The sequence below is a fragment of the Cervus canadensis genome, chromosome 8, assembly GCF_019320065.1.
Source record: "Cervus canadensis isolate Bull #8, Minnesota chromosome 8, ASM1932006v1, whole genome shotgun sequence".
Taxonomy (NCBI): domain Eukaryota; kingdom Metazoa; phylum Chordata; class Mammalia; order Artiodactyla; family Cervidae; genus Cervus; species Cervus canadensis.
This window is the reverse complement of record NC_057393.1, coordinates 29,039,931-29,053,864: the sequence shown is the minus strand read 5'-3', so window position 1 is coordinate 29,053,864 and position 13,934 is coordinate 29,039,931. Positions and strand designations below refer to the sequence as shown.

General features: G+C 51.8%; 1 protein-coding gene across 12 annotated transcripts in view; it reads left to right on the top strand.

Annotated features, from left to right (window-relative positions):
* PAX2 (paired box 2) overlaps window positions 1–12,871 on the top strand; it is a 90,173-nt gene extending 77,302 nt beyond the window's left edge. For 5 of the 12 annotated variants that reach the window (XM_043477093.1, XM_043477097.1, XM_043477092.1 and 2 more), the window contains 3 exons: window positions 7,573–7,674; window positions 9,899–9,985; window positions 10,480–12,867. In XM_043477093.1, coding sequence (XP_043333028.1) covers window positions 7,573–7,674; window positions 9,899–9,985; window positions 10,480–10,601 — 311 coding nt within the window. In that variant the 3' untranslated portion in view covers window positions 10,602–12,867. Of the gene's footprint in view, window positions 1–7,572; window positions 7,675–9,898; window positions 9,986–10,460 lie in introns of all 12 variants that reach the window. The other 7 variants (XM_043477101.1, XM_043477096.1, XM_043477095.1 and 4 more) reach the window with 4 other exon arrangements.
* Window positions 12,872–13,934: the final 1,063 nt, after the last annotated feature.

Sequence of the window (13,934 nt, the reverse complement as noted above, 5' to 3'; positions counted from 1 at the left end):
GCTGCTGTAGATATTTAGAGATGCTTGAAGTGTCCCAAAGGAGAGTTCTCCCAAGGTGGGGGGAGGGATTCCCCAGCACTAAACCTATTTATTCCATTATTCGGTACTAAGAAGAAAAGGTTGGCTAAGTAAAAGTGAAGTCAGCCAACCCAACCTTTCCTGAAGGACCAGAAACCCTAAATAGTGGTGTCCCTGTGAATGTTATAGGTGTGTATTGGGACCAAGGACTCAGAAATGTCCCTGGTGGTCTCGGAGTCACCTAAGTAAAAGGCCGTTTCCCCTATAGAGCCAGTCACCCCAACAAGGTGACAGGAAGACCCCCCACCCCAGGGTAATCAGAATCCTTTCTTCCCAGGTTCTGAGCTGTAGCCTCGGGACAAACAAACCAGCACTTTTTCAGCCCTGAGCTTTGGGAGGCAAGCCCTGCCACTGTTGTTACTTCGGAGAGGGCTTTGCACGCCTTCAGCCTGAAATCCTCCCCTCTCCTCCTCAGGTTGGCGGAGTGGGGAGGGGGAGCAGCTGGGGAGGGAGGAAATCCTGCAGTAGGCTTGGAGAGCGGCCTGATGCTCTGGCAGCTTAAGTGGCCGTTTTCCTTGGGATTAGGGTCTCACTTACACAGAGTGCCTGAAAAACGCTGCGCTTTCAGAAGGATTAGAGTTGACAATTCAGCGCTCTCAGAGAACAAAATAAAGCCAGAGAGGAACTGGGAGACCTGGAGCATCGAGAGACTGTGCAAACAGGCTTAACCTCTGCCCACCCAGCACGAGGGGCTGGGAGCCCATCAGCGAGCCCAGGCCCAGCCTCCAGAGTGCCAGCACCTAAATACTCCATTTGCAACTTGCTAGTGAAGCCAGAGAAGGTGGTAGCCTGGGGAAGTGAAAGAGGAGAGAGAAGTTGTCCCCTCTGTCTGAGCCTTACTTTCCTCCTCTGTAAAATGAGGCACTTAGACTAGAGGATAGTCAAGTTCCTGTTCAGTCCTTTGAGAACGCGATTCTTGCCAGCACTCCCTGTCCTTCTGCCAGGATTCTAAGGCTGCAGCTCCATCCATGGTTCAGCCGAGTTATAGGAGCCCCTCTTATGGGTCTCTGGGCGTGGCCAGGTCAGGGGCTGTGTGCTGGGAGAAGGGCAGGAACAGCACAACTGACTGTATCCAGCAGGTTAGCTGTCGAGGTGCAAGGCCTTATTCTGCCCCCATAGCTGTGAGTGGCATCCCTGCCAAGGACACCCCAGGGAACAGAGGTCCAGCTGTGGGTGGGAAGCCAGATTGGCTGGGAGAGCAGCCGCCCTGAGCTGCAGAAACAGCCCCCTCTGCTGGAGCCCAGGGCAGGCCAACCTCCGGATAAGGAGCTATGGGGCCAAGACAGAGCCTGGGGCTGAGGACCCTCACACAGGCACCTCTGACCCCCAGGAGAAACCTTCTGGAGAATCTGGAAACCTGGGAAATCAAGAACGAAATGAAATAGGTAGAAATCTCTTCCCTTCTCCTATTAAAACATCTTTTACAGATTTAAAGCTGTTACTTTGGTGCGTTCTATATAACTTGGATTGGTCCTAAAGTGATCATAATTGATGTAGTAAATGTAAATACAGTATATTTAGACAGTAATTACAAATTTAATAACTGTGTATTCTTGAAAGTATTATAAATGCTTGTGTCAAGTGCAGGCACAGACTGCCAACCTTGAAGCAATCTAATGTCTTCATTTTCACTACCGTATGAGAAGCAGACAAAACTTGAGGTTAGGATAGTGAAACAAGAGTTATGTTTTCTCCCCTTAGGGGCCTCCATAGTGTCAAGTGGATAGCAAAAGTGCTCATTTTCAGAGAAAGATGCTGAGTGAAGGCATCTCTAAGCTCATTGAATATAACTTTTACTGTATAAATCTGTGTCTAATAAGTCTTGTTGTCTTGCCATCACTGAGTGAAAGCATCTATGCTGCTTTGGTGGCTTCCTTTTTATTATTTCCTTGGTCTTCTGGATGCTGACATTTGTCTTACTTGAGATAAGCCTTCCTGTTTCTTCATATGTTATTCTACTGTTCTTTGTATGATCTGGTTTATTGGTACAATTCAAATAGTTTCAAACAAACCAGTGTCTTTCTTACTAATCAGTATCTTTGGTCTTTTTTTTTAATAAACACTGCTTACTAATCTTTGAGTCATGAATACTTTTGAGAACATGATAAAAAGCCATCTAAGTATGGCATAAGTATAACTGTGACATTTATATATAGCTTTAGGTGGACTCCCTAAAGTGCATCAATGATATCCTATAGGATTGGTGATCCCCAGTTTAAAACACTTCCTGTAGAAAATGGAAAAACTTGAAATATGCAAAAAACAAGAAGTGACACAATGTTCTATTATAGGAAGGATTTGCTTAGCATAATCCCAGGTTACTTTCCTGGACCAAATACCTGTTTTCTGGGTCTACAGTAGTTGAGAGTGTCATTCTAGAACCCATTTCTGAGTATACTGCTTGTTCTATAGTCCAGGTTCTGTCACCTATGAGCTGTGAAACCTTGAACATGATACTTATCCCCTCTGAGGTTCAGTTTCTCATCTATAAAATGTGGATTTTAAAAAAACAGATCAACATCATAGGTTGATATTGGGATTAAACGAGATAATATATAGAAAATATTTACGACAACACCTAGCATAATTAGTAGGTGCTCAGTGAATGCTAGCTAGTCTAGGTGCAAGTAGAAACACAGCTCTGTCCTTGGATCTCAGAGCTGACAAAGTAGGATAAACTAACCAGGGACTGAAATTTTCTTAATAAAGTCTCACTTTGCTTTTCTCTGTACTTGTAAGAGGAACTGCATTTAGTTTCTCCAAAACAGTTGATTTGATCTGGCCCATTTGGTAAGGAATGTCTGACAAAAGTGCACTGTCTGATTCAGATGTAGTGATTGCTGTAGAAATTGGCTTTAGAATCTTCAGGGACTTCTGCAGTTGAACTGAGAAGACATCCTCATCAAGTACAGTGCTTCTAACACTTCTGGGTACTTTAGATTCTCAGCTACTCCTGTTTCTTGAAGAGCTTCTTTGTTTTTCAGAAAGCTCTCAAAGGAGATTAATACCCCACCCCATGGAGTTTTACTGCAGACTTTCAGTGTCAATATTTTGTTCCTTGTGTCCTGTTTTTCTTGCCTCATCCTAATAACAGTGGTGACAATATGAGATTCTGCTTGTCAGAGGACTTCTTTTTCCTTTTCTTTGGTGCATTTGGGAAGGATCTGACTTCATGTTATCTTTGAAAGGCAGTGTGGTACAGACAGAGCTTCACGCTTTGTCATTTACCAGCTCTGCAGCAATAGGAAAGTCACAGTGCTTCTCTGTGTCCCCATTTTCTTAACTTTAAAACAAGGAAGTGAGACCCAACATCTCAAAGGCTCTTCCATCTTTAAAACTTTGTCATCTTAGGAAACAATTATCCAAAGTGAAATGCCCATCCTCTTATCATATGTGGGGTTTTATTCATGTGTGATGCTTGGTGCTGCTTTCACGTTCCTGGCATCATCAGTGAGCAAAGCAAATGCTTGACCGCTTCCTATGTCTGTCAAATAATACATATTTTATAGCCATGTATTCTGCTCTGAAGCTGTTTTCTCCTCTTTCTGCACTTTCGCCTGTTTGAAGAAGGTGGTTATGCTGTCATACAGGTTTAGAGTCCGTCTCCACTCCTGCTTGCCCATTCATCTGTAGTAATGCAAGGCCCAGTCCTCTGTTGATTCTTCCTTGCATGGATTCCATTACCCATTCATATTCACTCACTGAAAGAGGCTTGCTCACAGAATGCTGCTGGGCAAATGGTATGACGGTCTTAGTAATTTGAAAACTTCCGGCAGTATGTGTTTTCCATTATTGACAATGGTGTTTCAGAAGGATATATGGCTCTGGCAAGAGTTTGGTCAATTTGTTCCTGCTCTTCAGGTGTCACCTGTGTGCTAATGAAGCCATTGAGAGTGCTTTGTATGCAGTGGCTTATACCTTTGTTGGCTCAGGGGTCCTGAACAGGCACTTCTTGGTGGTGATGCTAATGTTACAGAATCCAGGAGAGTAGAATCACAGCTGTGTGCAGAACATCAGGAAGCTTTCTATGCTTTTTCCTCATTGTGGATCTCTTACCTCACACTTAGAAAATATTTGAATAGCACTTCCCAGATTCGGTTGTTTTTTTTAATAGAATTTAGAAATGTGTCTCTCAGTCAACAGTTCTGTGGCTGGAAGCTGGATCATTTGCAAGAGAAAAATCCAGTGGAAATAAACATTGCATAGAGGTGCTTCCAGGTAGCTGGAAACACCTTTCTGGTTATCCCACATTTCCTCTTCTCTCCTGAAGCTAGGTAAGATATTGTGTGACACAACCTTAGAGTACAAGGAATTTGTGTGTAACAAGCTGTGAGAACCATGCAGCTGAAAATCAAAACTCAGATGCATTTAAATTCCTGTTTATTGAGAAGAAGCGTCCTTCTTTTCCTGGCTGTTTTGTGGCCATTAGGATCACAAGATCAAGAATTGGTCTTCTATATTCTTGTAATTCAAAACCTCTGAAATGAAGTTGCTCAGTCCTCTCTGACTCTTGGCGACCCCATGGACTGTAGCCTACCAGGCTCCTCCGTCCATGGGATTTTCCAGGCAAGAGTACTGGAGTGGGTTGCCATTTCCTTCTCCAGGGGAATCTTCCCGACTCAAGGATTGAACCCGGGTCTCCTGCATTGTAGGCAGATACTTTTACCATCTGAGCCACCAAAGCCTCTACATCCTCCCTAACTCTCCTCTGTCTTGGGACTTTTTTGACCACAAAATGCCGTATCACTCATCTCCCTAGGAATTGATAGATGTTGCTGACTTGTCCACTTCTGGTCCTCTCCACTGAGAGATAATCAAGAGGGCCATACATTTAGTTGACAATAGAAGTCAATGAAAGAAAACCCACAACAAAGCAAACATAGATTCTTCTATCTCTCTGGGAGTCCAAAGTGATCTGTTTGACAGTTCCACTCTTCAGTTTTGAAATGTAAGAGATTAGCTATGTTAGATAGGTAGAAAGACTATCATTCCATGGCATGATAAAGCTGACTCACAACATATGAGTCCCTCATTTTCATCATCCTATATAAATCTTTCATCATCTTATAAAAATTCATAATCCATTATTCAAACTATTTGTACAGAAAAAGCAGATTTAAAATTTACATTTTGCTCAGCTTTTCCTCTCCAAAGGACAGCAACGTATATGAAACAGAAAACAATATAACCCACCTGGTATTAAGGCCATTAATTAAGTCTATTAAATCCAATAGACTGATAGAGAATTAATCAGTAAATTTTTATTGAGCATCTACCATATTTTCAACTGCAAGATAGAGCAGAAGACAGGGCCTGCCCTTGGTTTCATTATGATCTGTTTGAGGAAGCAAACAATAGGGCTGATGCTTTGTGAACTATAGTGACTGGTAAACCGTGGAGGACAGAAACTATAGAAAAGTTTAGAAGAGAGAAACTTCTCTGATAGGTAGAACAGTGGGGGTTTTAAGGCTTGAGCTGGAAGGAGAGGGAAATGATAGTAAGAAGAAAATAACATGGCAAAAGCAGAGATTTCACAGCACCCAAGCCAGTGACAGCAGTCAAACTAAACCAGGAGGGGTGAGAATCAGAGCTGAGAAAGCTGAGTGGGAAGAGTACAGAGAGGCTTTGAAAGCCTGGTAGACTTTAGACTGCCAGAGAGTCAAACTATAGACTACAGAGAATCTGTAGTGGTTTTGCCAGGGAAGTGATGTGATGAAAGCAATGTTTCATGAGGGCTAACCAAGCAGCCACACGTGGGATAGACTGAAGAAGAATGTGGAGGCAGGGAACACAAGTGGAGGAAATGGAAACAGGATGGATGTAATAGACATTGCTAAGGAAAACTGACGGCACTTAGTGACGGACTTCAGATGGTGAGGGGGGTGGGAGCTACATCAAGAACAACTCCAGAGGTTTTGGTCTGATGGTCTTCAAGTGCGTCAGTAGAACTGACTGTGGGGAAGATGATCACTTTTGAGGTGACAGTGGGACAGCTAATGAAAAGGTTCACAAGTAGCTGGGAATGCAAAGGCCTGAGCTGTGTCTCTGTCTACTTAGGGAAGGATGAATCACTCAGATGTGTTAAGGTAGCAGTAAGGAAACTCACACATTTCAGGGAAGTTGGGGGTGAGGTCAACTTTAAGGGGAGAGTGTCAAGGAGAGAGAGAGAAGCGCTTTGGAATAGCCATCAGGAGGATGAGGTCTAGCGCCATGGATGAGTGGGCCAGAAATGCGTAGTTCTGTGACTTCTTCCAGCCACACCTCTTCCCAGGGTTGGACAGAGGCAGTGGAATGGAAGAGAGGCACTGGCTGAAGAGGAGACTAAGGGGAATATGGAGAGGAGAGATGGGACCTGCGACCCAGGAGAGGATGAATGAGTCTCTAGGGCATGAAAGTATGGGAGAGGGCAAATTATTGTTAGAGACTGGAGCATGCTAAATTGCAAAGGAGGCAGTAACCGCTTCGTGGCAGTGGAGGGGGTCTGCAAGGAAGGAAAGCCATTCAGGGACAGCTGTGTTCCAGAGATGTCTGTGGACTATGGGTATCTCCCTCAGACTGGCATGCTTCGCCTTCACTCCAGGACAATAGGAAAGTCCTTCCTCCCACTCTCCAGACTCTTAACAACAGACACCTTTAGGGACAGAAGTCCAGCAGCTAGTGGGCCAAGCAGACTTTGCTCACTGAAACTTGGTCTAATCCACTTGTACTGCTGGCTCAAAGCTCCTGATTTCCTTCAGAGATGGTTTTCTATCATTTAAATGTCATAAACAGTAACAGGAAAATAGCCCACTGGCCAGCCCCTGCTCTTCACACCCGCCAGGCCCAGCACCTGCAGCTTCACTTGGAGAGGACAAGGAATAACCATGTGCACCAGAGAGGGAAGAGCTGAGCAAGATGATAGAGGTCCTTTTTTCTACTGGAGAGATACAACTGAGTATCTCACTGGGAAAGAGGAGTAAAGCCAGGTCATCTCCCCCCCTTCTCCATCTGGGTTTGGGCTAGAAAGAGACACAAGCAAAGGCAAACACACACACATGCACAGAGACACACAAAGAGCTACATGAGCCGAGGTGCATACACATAACTGATCATGGGACATTTAGGTTGGACATAGGACATCAGGTTGGACATTTAGGACAGGTAGGACATTTAGGTTGGACATGGGACATTTAGGTTGGATATAGGACATCAAGGTCCACCTGGACCTTCTCATTCAGCTTCGCTCCCAAGTGTCTGCACGCAATGGTTTCTTTTCCACAGAGTACCCTGGTGTGAGCAGAGGCAGGTTGGACATTTAGGACAGATAGGACATTTAGGTTGGACATGGGACATTTAGGTTGGACATAGGACATCAAGGTCCACCTGGACCTTCTCATTCAGCTCCGCTCCCACGTGTCTGCACGCAATAGTTTCTTTTCCACAGAGTACCCTGGTGTGAGCAGAGGCAGGCCCCTCTCTTCCAGGCCTCACCCCTTCCCCTTTGTGTTTTTCCAGGTCGTGACATGGCGAGCACCACTCTGCCTGGTTACCCCCCTCACGTGCCCCCCACTGGCCAGGGAAGCTACCCCACCTCTACCCTGGCAGGAATGGTGCCTGGTATGTGACGCAGCTGCAGCTGCCTAATTTAGGTGGGGGTAGCTAAACTGTGGGTGAGCTGCTGCATGGTCTGTAGTCTGAGACTGGGGGTGGGGGGAGACCCAGTATCTCCTCCCCCACAAACTACTGCTGTTCTATCCCTCTGTCTCCCTAGAGGCTGCAGCGGGGGTCCCTCACCCTCCCTCTTGAGCACCCCACGGAGGGAGCCTGCAGAAGTACCCGCTGTGTGCACTCTCCTGTATGTCCTGGCCCCTCTGCAGTGCCCACCCATCCCAGCCTGTGCCCGGGGAGCACTCAGTCTCAGCTCCACCCTCAGTGCCCTAGCCCACCCCCAGCCAGCTGACACTGCTTGGAAGAGCCTGCCCTGGTTTCCATGGAAACTTGGAGCCAAGAACCATTTCCAGGGGCATGTCAGTCACTCAGACAAAGCCACCCTGGTCCACACCAACCCACTGGGAAGACCAGGAGTCGACCCCACCCCAGGGAGAGAAGGGAGTCAGTCCCTAAGGAAAGAGGAACAGAAGACAGACTGTGGCAGGAACCAGAGAGGCTGGCTTCAGAGAGACAACCTAGAGCACCCCCATGTCTCAGAGGAGCCCTGGGCCTTCACTGCTCCTGGGGGCTCTGACCTGTCCCCCTCTGAGAGGAGCTGGGTTGGGCTGTGTGGATCAGAGAGAAAGGGGCCATATGCAGGATCTGGTAACTACACCTGGAGGCTGTGCTGTCCCCAACTCCTCACCCCAGATTGGGAGCTGGGCTTGAAGCCAGAGAGAGAGTTGAAGCTCCTATTCACATCAACACCAAAAAACTCTTGTCTTAAAGACGATGAGAATCACTGGGCCTGCATCCTGTCCTGCTGGGTGCCCTCTGTGTGCCCAGTCCCTGAAGCTCAGCTCTCATGGAAGGCGGGAGGAATAGAATAGGGTGACTGGCCCCATTCCTGGATGGGCCATTCAGGGACAATCCTTGGTCAGCAGAGCTAGGGGAGGGGGATTGCAGAGGGGGAGATTGCTGCCTGGTGTTGCAGAACAGGGGGCTGGAGGAACTGGGTAAAGAGAGTTGAGGGTATGAGTAGGGGGATTCCTGCCCAGATTTAGAGTAGAGAGAACTGGAGTATTGGGTGCAAGGAGATTCTTCTGGGAAGGTCCCAGGCGAGAGCAGGTGGAGGCTGGAGAAGGTCTCAGAGAGATGGGGGTGCAGGAGGGGGGAGTCTGCAAGGAGATGGGGGTGAGGGGAACCGCAGAGAGCTCACGGTGGCAAGGGGGGAGTCGTTAAACAGAATCTAGTGCTGATGAGGAAATTACACTTGTTTCATTAGCGATGGGGAAGGAGATAGCTCAGTTCCTCTTGGTCACAGTTGAGCTCAGAAGCTCATTATCCTGCTGCACGCATGCTTTCCCTCCTCGTCAATAAACAGGCTTTCCAGTGGCTGCATCCCCCACCCCCACCCCAGCTCCCTCTCCGAGAGGGGCCCCTTCTCCTCTACTTAACCCGCGGTTAGGGATCACTGTAAACAGTCTGGGGTCATCACACAGGAGAAAGGGCGAGGGGGAAACCCGGGGGCCTGGCCTTTCTCGCGCGGAGGGAGGGAAGCAGCTTCCGACGGCTTTCAGCCCACGGGGCTCTCCGTTCACCGCTTGCGAACCCGCGGGCAGTCCACCTGCCTCCTCCCGCCGCCTCCTTCCCCTGCTGCGTGGCCCACGTATCAAATCTCTAGAGGGAAAGGAGGGAGAGGAGTGTTTCCCAGCAGAGCCCCCACCCCTCGCATTGGCACCGTGCTGAGATGCCATTCCCAGGACTTTCTGGGACAAAGTGTCCCGAGGGCCTGTTTTCGCCATCCTCCCCCGCTTCCATCCTGTGGCGCTGTGGCTCCTAGAACCAGAGTCTCCACTAAAAAGGCTTTGGTCCCCAACGCAGGGCGTAGGTGCCCCTGGACTCAGAACAAACCCTTCCTGGGCGACTCGGAGCGCTTCCGCGGGAGCGCCCCGAAACTACCTCCGCGCCTCTGTGCGAGGCGCGTCGGTGCTTCTGCACACACACACCACCACCACCATCACCACCACCACGGGCTCTACCCCTGCGGACCAGGTGGATTGTTCTGTCTCCGCCCGGCCGCCTGACCGAAGCATCTGCACCTCGGACCCGGGGGAGGCCCCTGGCCGGGCACGTCGGGTCGGCCCTAGCCCTGCGCATGTCTGATCCCCACTCCCCCGCCCTCCCGCAGGGAGCGAGTTCTCCGGCAACCCGTACAGCCACCCCCAGTACACGGCCTACAACGAGGCTTGGAGATTCAGCAACCCCGCCTTGCTAAGTGAGTACCGCCACCTGGCTGGCCGGCGGCTCAGCGCGTCCGTCCGCACGCCCGCCAGCTCGGCCGTGCGGCTTCCGGATGCGGGTTCGACAGCCCGCCACTGGACCTTTGGGTGCCCAGCCGGGCAGGCTTGTTAGCACAGCTCTGAGGCCCCGGGATCCCTAGAGGAAGCCCGCGCCTCCCGCCCCTCCCTCGGCTCCGCTCTGCTCGCGGCGGCTGCAAGGCTCTGCGCCGCCCCACCCTGGGCCCCCTTCGAGGTGCGCTGTCGGGCGGCGGCGGTCACCGATCGGGTCCCTCTCCCACCCGGTGAATGCAGTTCTCCTGGGGGCAACCGGCCCCGCAGCTCAGCCAAGGCCTCCCTGCACGGATCCTGCTAGACCCCAGCACGAGGAGGTCTCTGCTTTGCTTTCTTTCCTTTTTTGTTCTCCTGTTTGTCCTCTCACCCAGCCCATTCTTCTCCTGTGTTAACTTCCAGGTTCCCCTTATTATTATAGTGCCGCCCCCCGGGGCTCCGCCCCTGCCGCTGCTGCCGCTGCCTATGACCGCCACTAGTTACCGCGGGGACCACATCAAGCTTCAGGCCGACAGCTTCGGCCTCCACATCGTCCCTGTCTGACCGCCCGCCCCGGAGGGAGGGAGGATCGACGCGACCCGAAGCCTCCCGGTCACCGCCCCAGACCCAACCCCCCTTCCAGAACCCCTCCAGCCCTTCACTTCACCCCGTCCAAGGCGGGACAGGACGAGTGAAGCCGCGGGCGGGACCCTCAGGCCCGGGCCCGCCGCCCCCTCCCGCCTGCTGGACTGCGCCGCGTCGCGAGGAGGGCCCGACCCAGTTTGTCCCTGCCTCGCCCGAGCTGGCCACGGAGCCCACCAGCCGCACCGCCGGACTCTGGCCGGGCCCGCAGCTGCGCGCGGGGGACACGCTTCTGTGACACACAATCAGCGCGGACTGCAGCCTGGCCCAGCCCCGGAGCAGCCCGCCTTGGACGCTCCGGTGAGCGCCAGGAGGCTTCGCTGGAGGGACTGGGCAAAGGAAAGGAAGAACAAAACGATTTTCTGCAGGAGGAGGAAGAGCCTCCTGCGGAGACCTCGGGAAAATGTCCGAATCCCGGCTTCAGCCAGATAGCCCCCACCTTCTGAGTGTGCCCTGCCCGGAAGGTGGAATGGAATGGGGGCGTGGGGGCCGGGCTTCAGGGATGCGCTTTGGGGATCGTCAGGCGTTTCCAAGGTTGGGACCCAAGGCACACAGGCCCCAGCAGCCCGCACCCACCGAGTCCGACCCTTGGCTCTTCCCAACTCCACCTGAACTGCCCAGTTCCCAAGGGCCCAGGCAGCTCCTACTAGTGACCAGACTCTCAGCCTTGCCCCTACCTCGGCGTCTCTTCCTTCTACCCATCTCGCAGCTCCCCCTCCTACCCTTCATTTTCCGATCCCACGTCGCTCTTCATCTCTCCTCCCTAACTCTCCGCCCTCCCCTGAGGCTGCCCCCGTGCCTGCCTCAGGACCAGTTTCTGCAGGCCGCGGCACTGGTCACCCCAAGCAGTTATCCGATGACCCCTGGCCCCCGCCCCGACACAGACTCAATCTGCCGGTGGTAGGAGCAGGATGTGAGCTGGCGTCTGAGCTGCGCGGAGTGGAAGGTGGGGGACTGCCCACTCCACCCACCTCCATCCTCTTCCTCTGGCAGGAACTGAACAGAACCGCAAAAAGTCAAGTCTACATTTATTTAATATGATGGTCTTTGCAAAAAGGAAAACAAAAACACCCAACAGGCTGCTGCTTTGTAGAAAGACGGTGCGTGTCTTGTGAAGGCGAACCCACGTGTATATAACCCCGCCCCTCCCGCCCCGCCCCTCCCGGTAGAGTCCCAGGTGCCCGCCCGCCTTGCCTGTAGATAACGCCCCGCTGTCTGTGCTCTGAGAGTCGCCGCTCGCTGGGGGGGAGGGGGGAACACAGCTACACGCCCACTAAAGCACAGCACGCCCTGGGGGAGGGGGGGGGCTTTTTTTATGTTACAAAAAATGACGAAAGAAAAGAAATCTCTATGCAAAATGACGAACATGGTCCTGTGGACTCCTCTCGCCTCTGTTTTGTTGGCTATTTCTCTGTAATTCCGTGTTTTCGCTCTCTCCTCATCTCTCCTCTGCATCGCTCCCCTTTCCGGCTCTCGTCTCTGCTTCTCTCCGCCTCTGTCTCGGTCTCTCTGAGTCTTCGTCTCTCTCGTCTCTCTGTCTCTGTCCTTCCCTAGGCCTCTCCCCAGCCCTGCCCCGGCTGCCTTGCCCCTTGAGGCTAGATCAGAGGTGGCGGCTCCAGCCCCTAGGTTCGCCCCTCGCGCCCGTGCCCTGTGGGCTGTGGGCCGCCGGCGGCCGGGCCGCCCCGCCCCGTAGTTGCTCTCTCGGTAGCGGCGATGCGCCCTGCATGTCTCCTCACCCGTGGATCGTGACGACTCGAAATAACAGAAACAAAGTCAATAAAAGTGAAAAATAAATAAAAAATCCTTGAACAAATCCGTAAAGGCTTGGAGTCCTCGCCCAGATCTCTCTCTCCTTCGAGCCTTTTTATTTGAAAAGGAAAACGAGAAAAGAGAATAGTTAAGGGAACTGCCGGTGCCCAGCCAGGCTCCAGTGGCCCAAGCAGGGCGGCGAGGGAGCCGAGGTTCAAACGCCGAGGCCCGGCCCATTCCAGTCCCTGTAGGGCTGGCGCGACAGGGGCCCAAACCCAGGACCCAGCCGAACCCTCGAAAGATCCCCGGATGGCTCTGGTCTCCTTGGCCACCTTCAGCGCGTCGGTTCGTTTTGATTCTTTTTCTTTTCTTTTCTGTGCACATGACAAATAAATAATAATAATAAATAATAATAAATAATAATAAAATTTTGTATGTCACTCCCCATGGCTCCAAGTTTGTCTCTACTTGGTCTCTGGAACAGGCCTTCCCTCACACTAGTCAATCTCAAATAAACCCTCAGTAATCCTCTCAGCTGCATTCCCTTTGCGACCCCTCTCCCACCGCTTTGCCCAGACCTATCGGCGCATCAGAAGCCACCCTCCCCTGCCCCCATCCCCACCCCCACCCGACCCCCACCCCGCCCTTGGAGCAAGGAGTTTTCGCTTTGCAAAACTTCAGAATAACTTCGAGTGATTTGGTCGCTCTACCTCTCCACTCACACCCAAACTTAGAGTGCAGTCTCTCAGAACTCGCCGTCGGAGACCGTCTCTGCGTGGCAGAGAGATTGTTTGCTGTCCTGTCTCGTCTGTCCTGTCTCGTTCCACCGCTCCTCCGCGCAGCCGCAGTTTTTATCCCCAGTCCGCCCAGAGACCACAAACGCTTGCCACCGGTTTTCTCGCTGCGCATTTATTTCTTGGCCAGGAGAGCATCCATTCCCATAGAGACCCGGGGGAACCTGCAAGCTCAAGCGACCTCGCGCGCCCCCTGGGTCTTGCGGAGTCCCCGCCTGGGCGAGCAGCCGCTAGGATCGGTGCGGTCTGGGTGTATCTTGAGAGTGCATGTTATGCAGCCGGTTGCCGGCTCCCATTTCTGTTGTTCTGCGTGGGTCTGCATGTTCCTGTGTGAGTCTAGGGGTAGGGAAGTGGGAGAACTGTTAGTTTTTTCAGACACCCTGACTGTTCTTGTGCCCAGGTGTCCAGTGAAGGCTGACTGTGTCTGTCCCTGTGTCTCTCTACCCTGTTTGGGGGAGGGATGGAGTGATTGTCCAGACTACTTCTGTTGTACTTGGAAGGGGTCTGCCCTCCATCCCTTCAGCAACCTCCCACGCCAGTCCTCCCACAAAGGCCACAGTCTCCACCTGGTCTCTGCCCTAGGATACTTTCCTTCTCTACCCCTGGGAACCTTCCCACCTCAACTTCCATCTCTGCCTCCTCCAGCTTAAAATACTCTGAAAGTTCTGAGCTGCCAGGGGTGGCTGGGCAGCTGCAAGCGGGACCTGGAGGC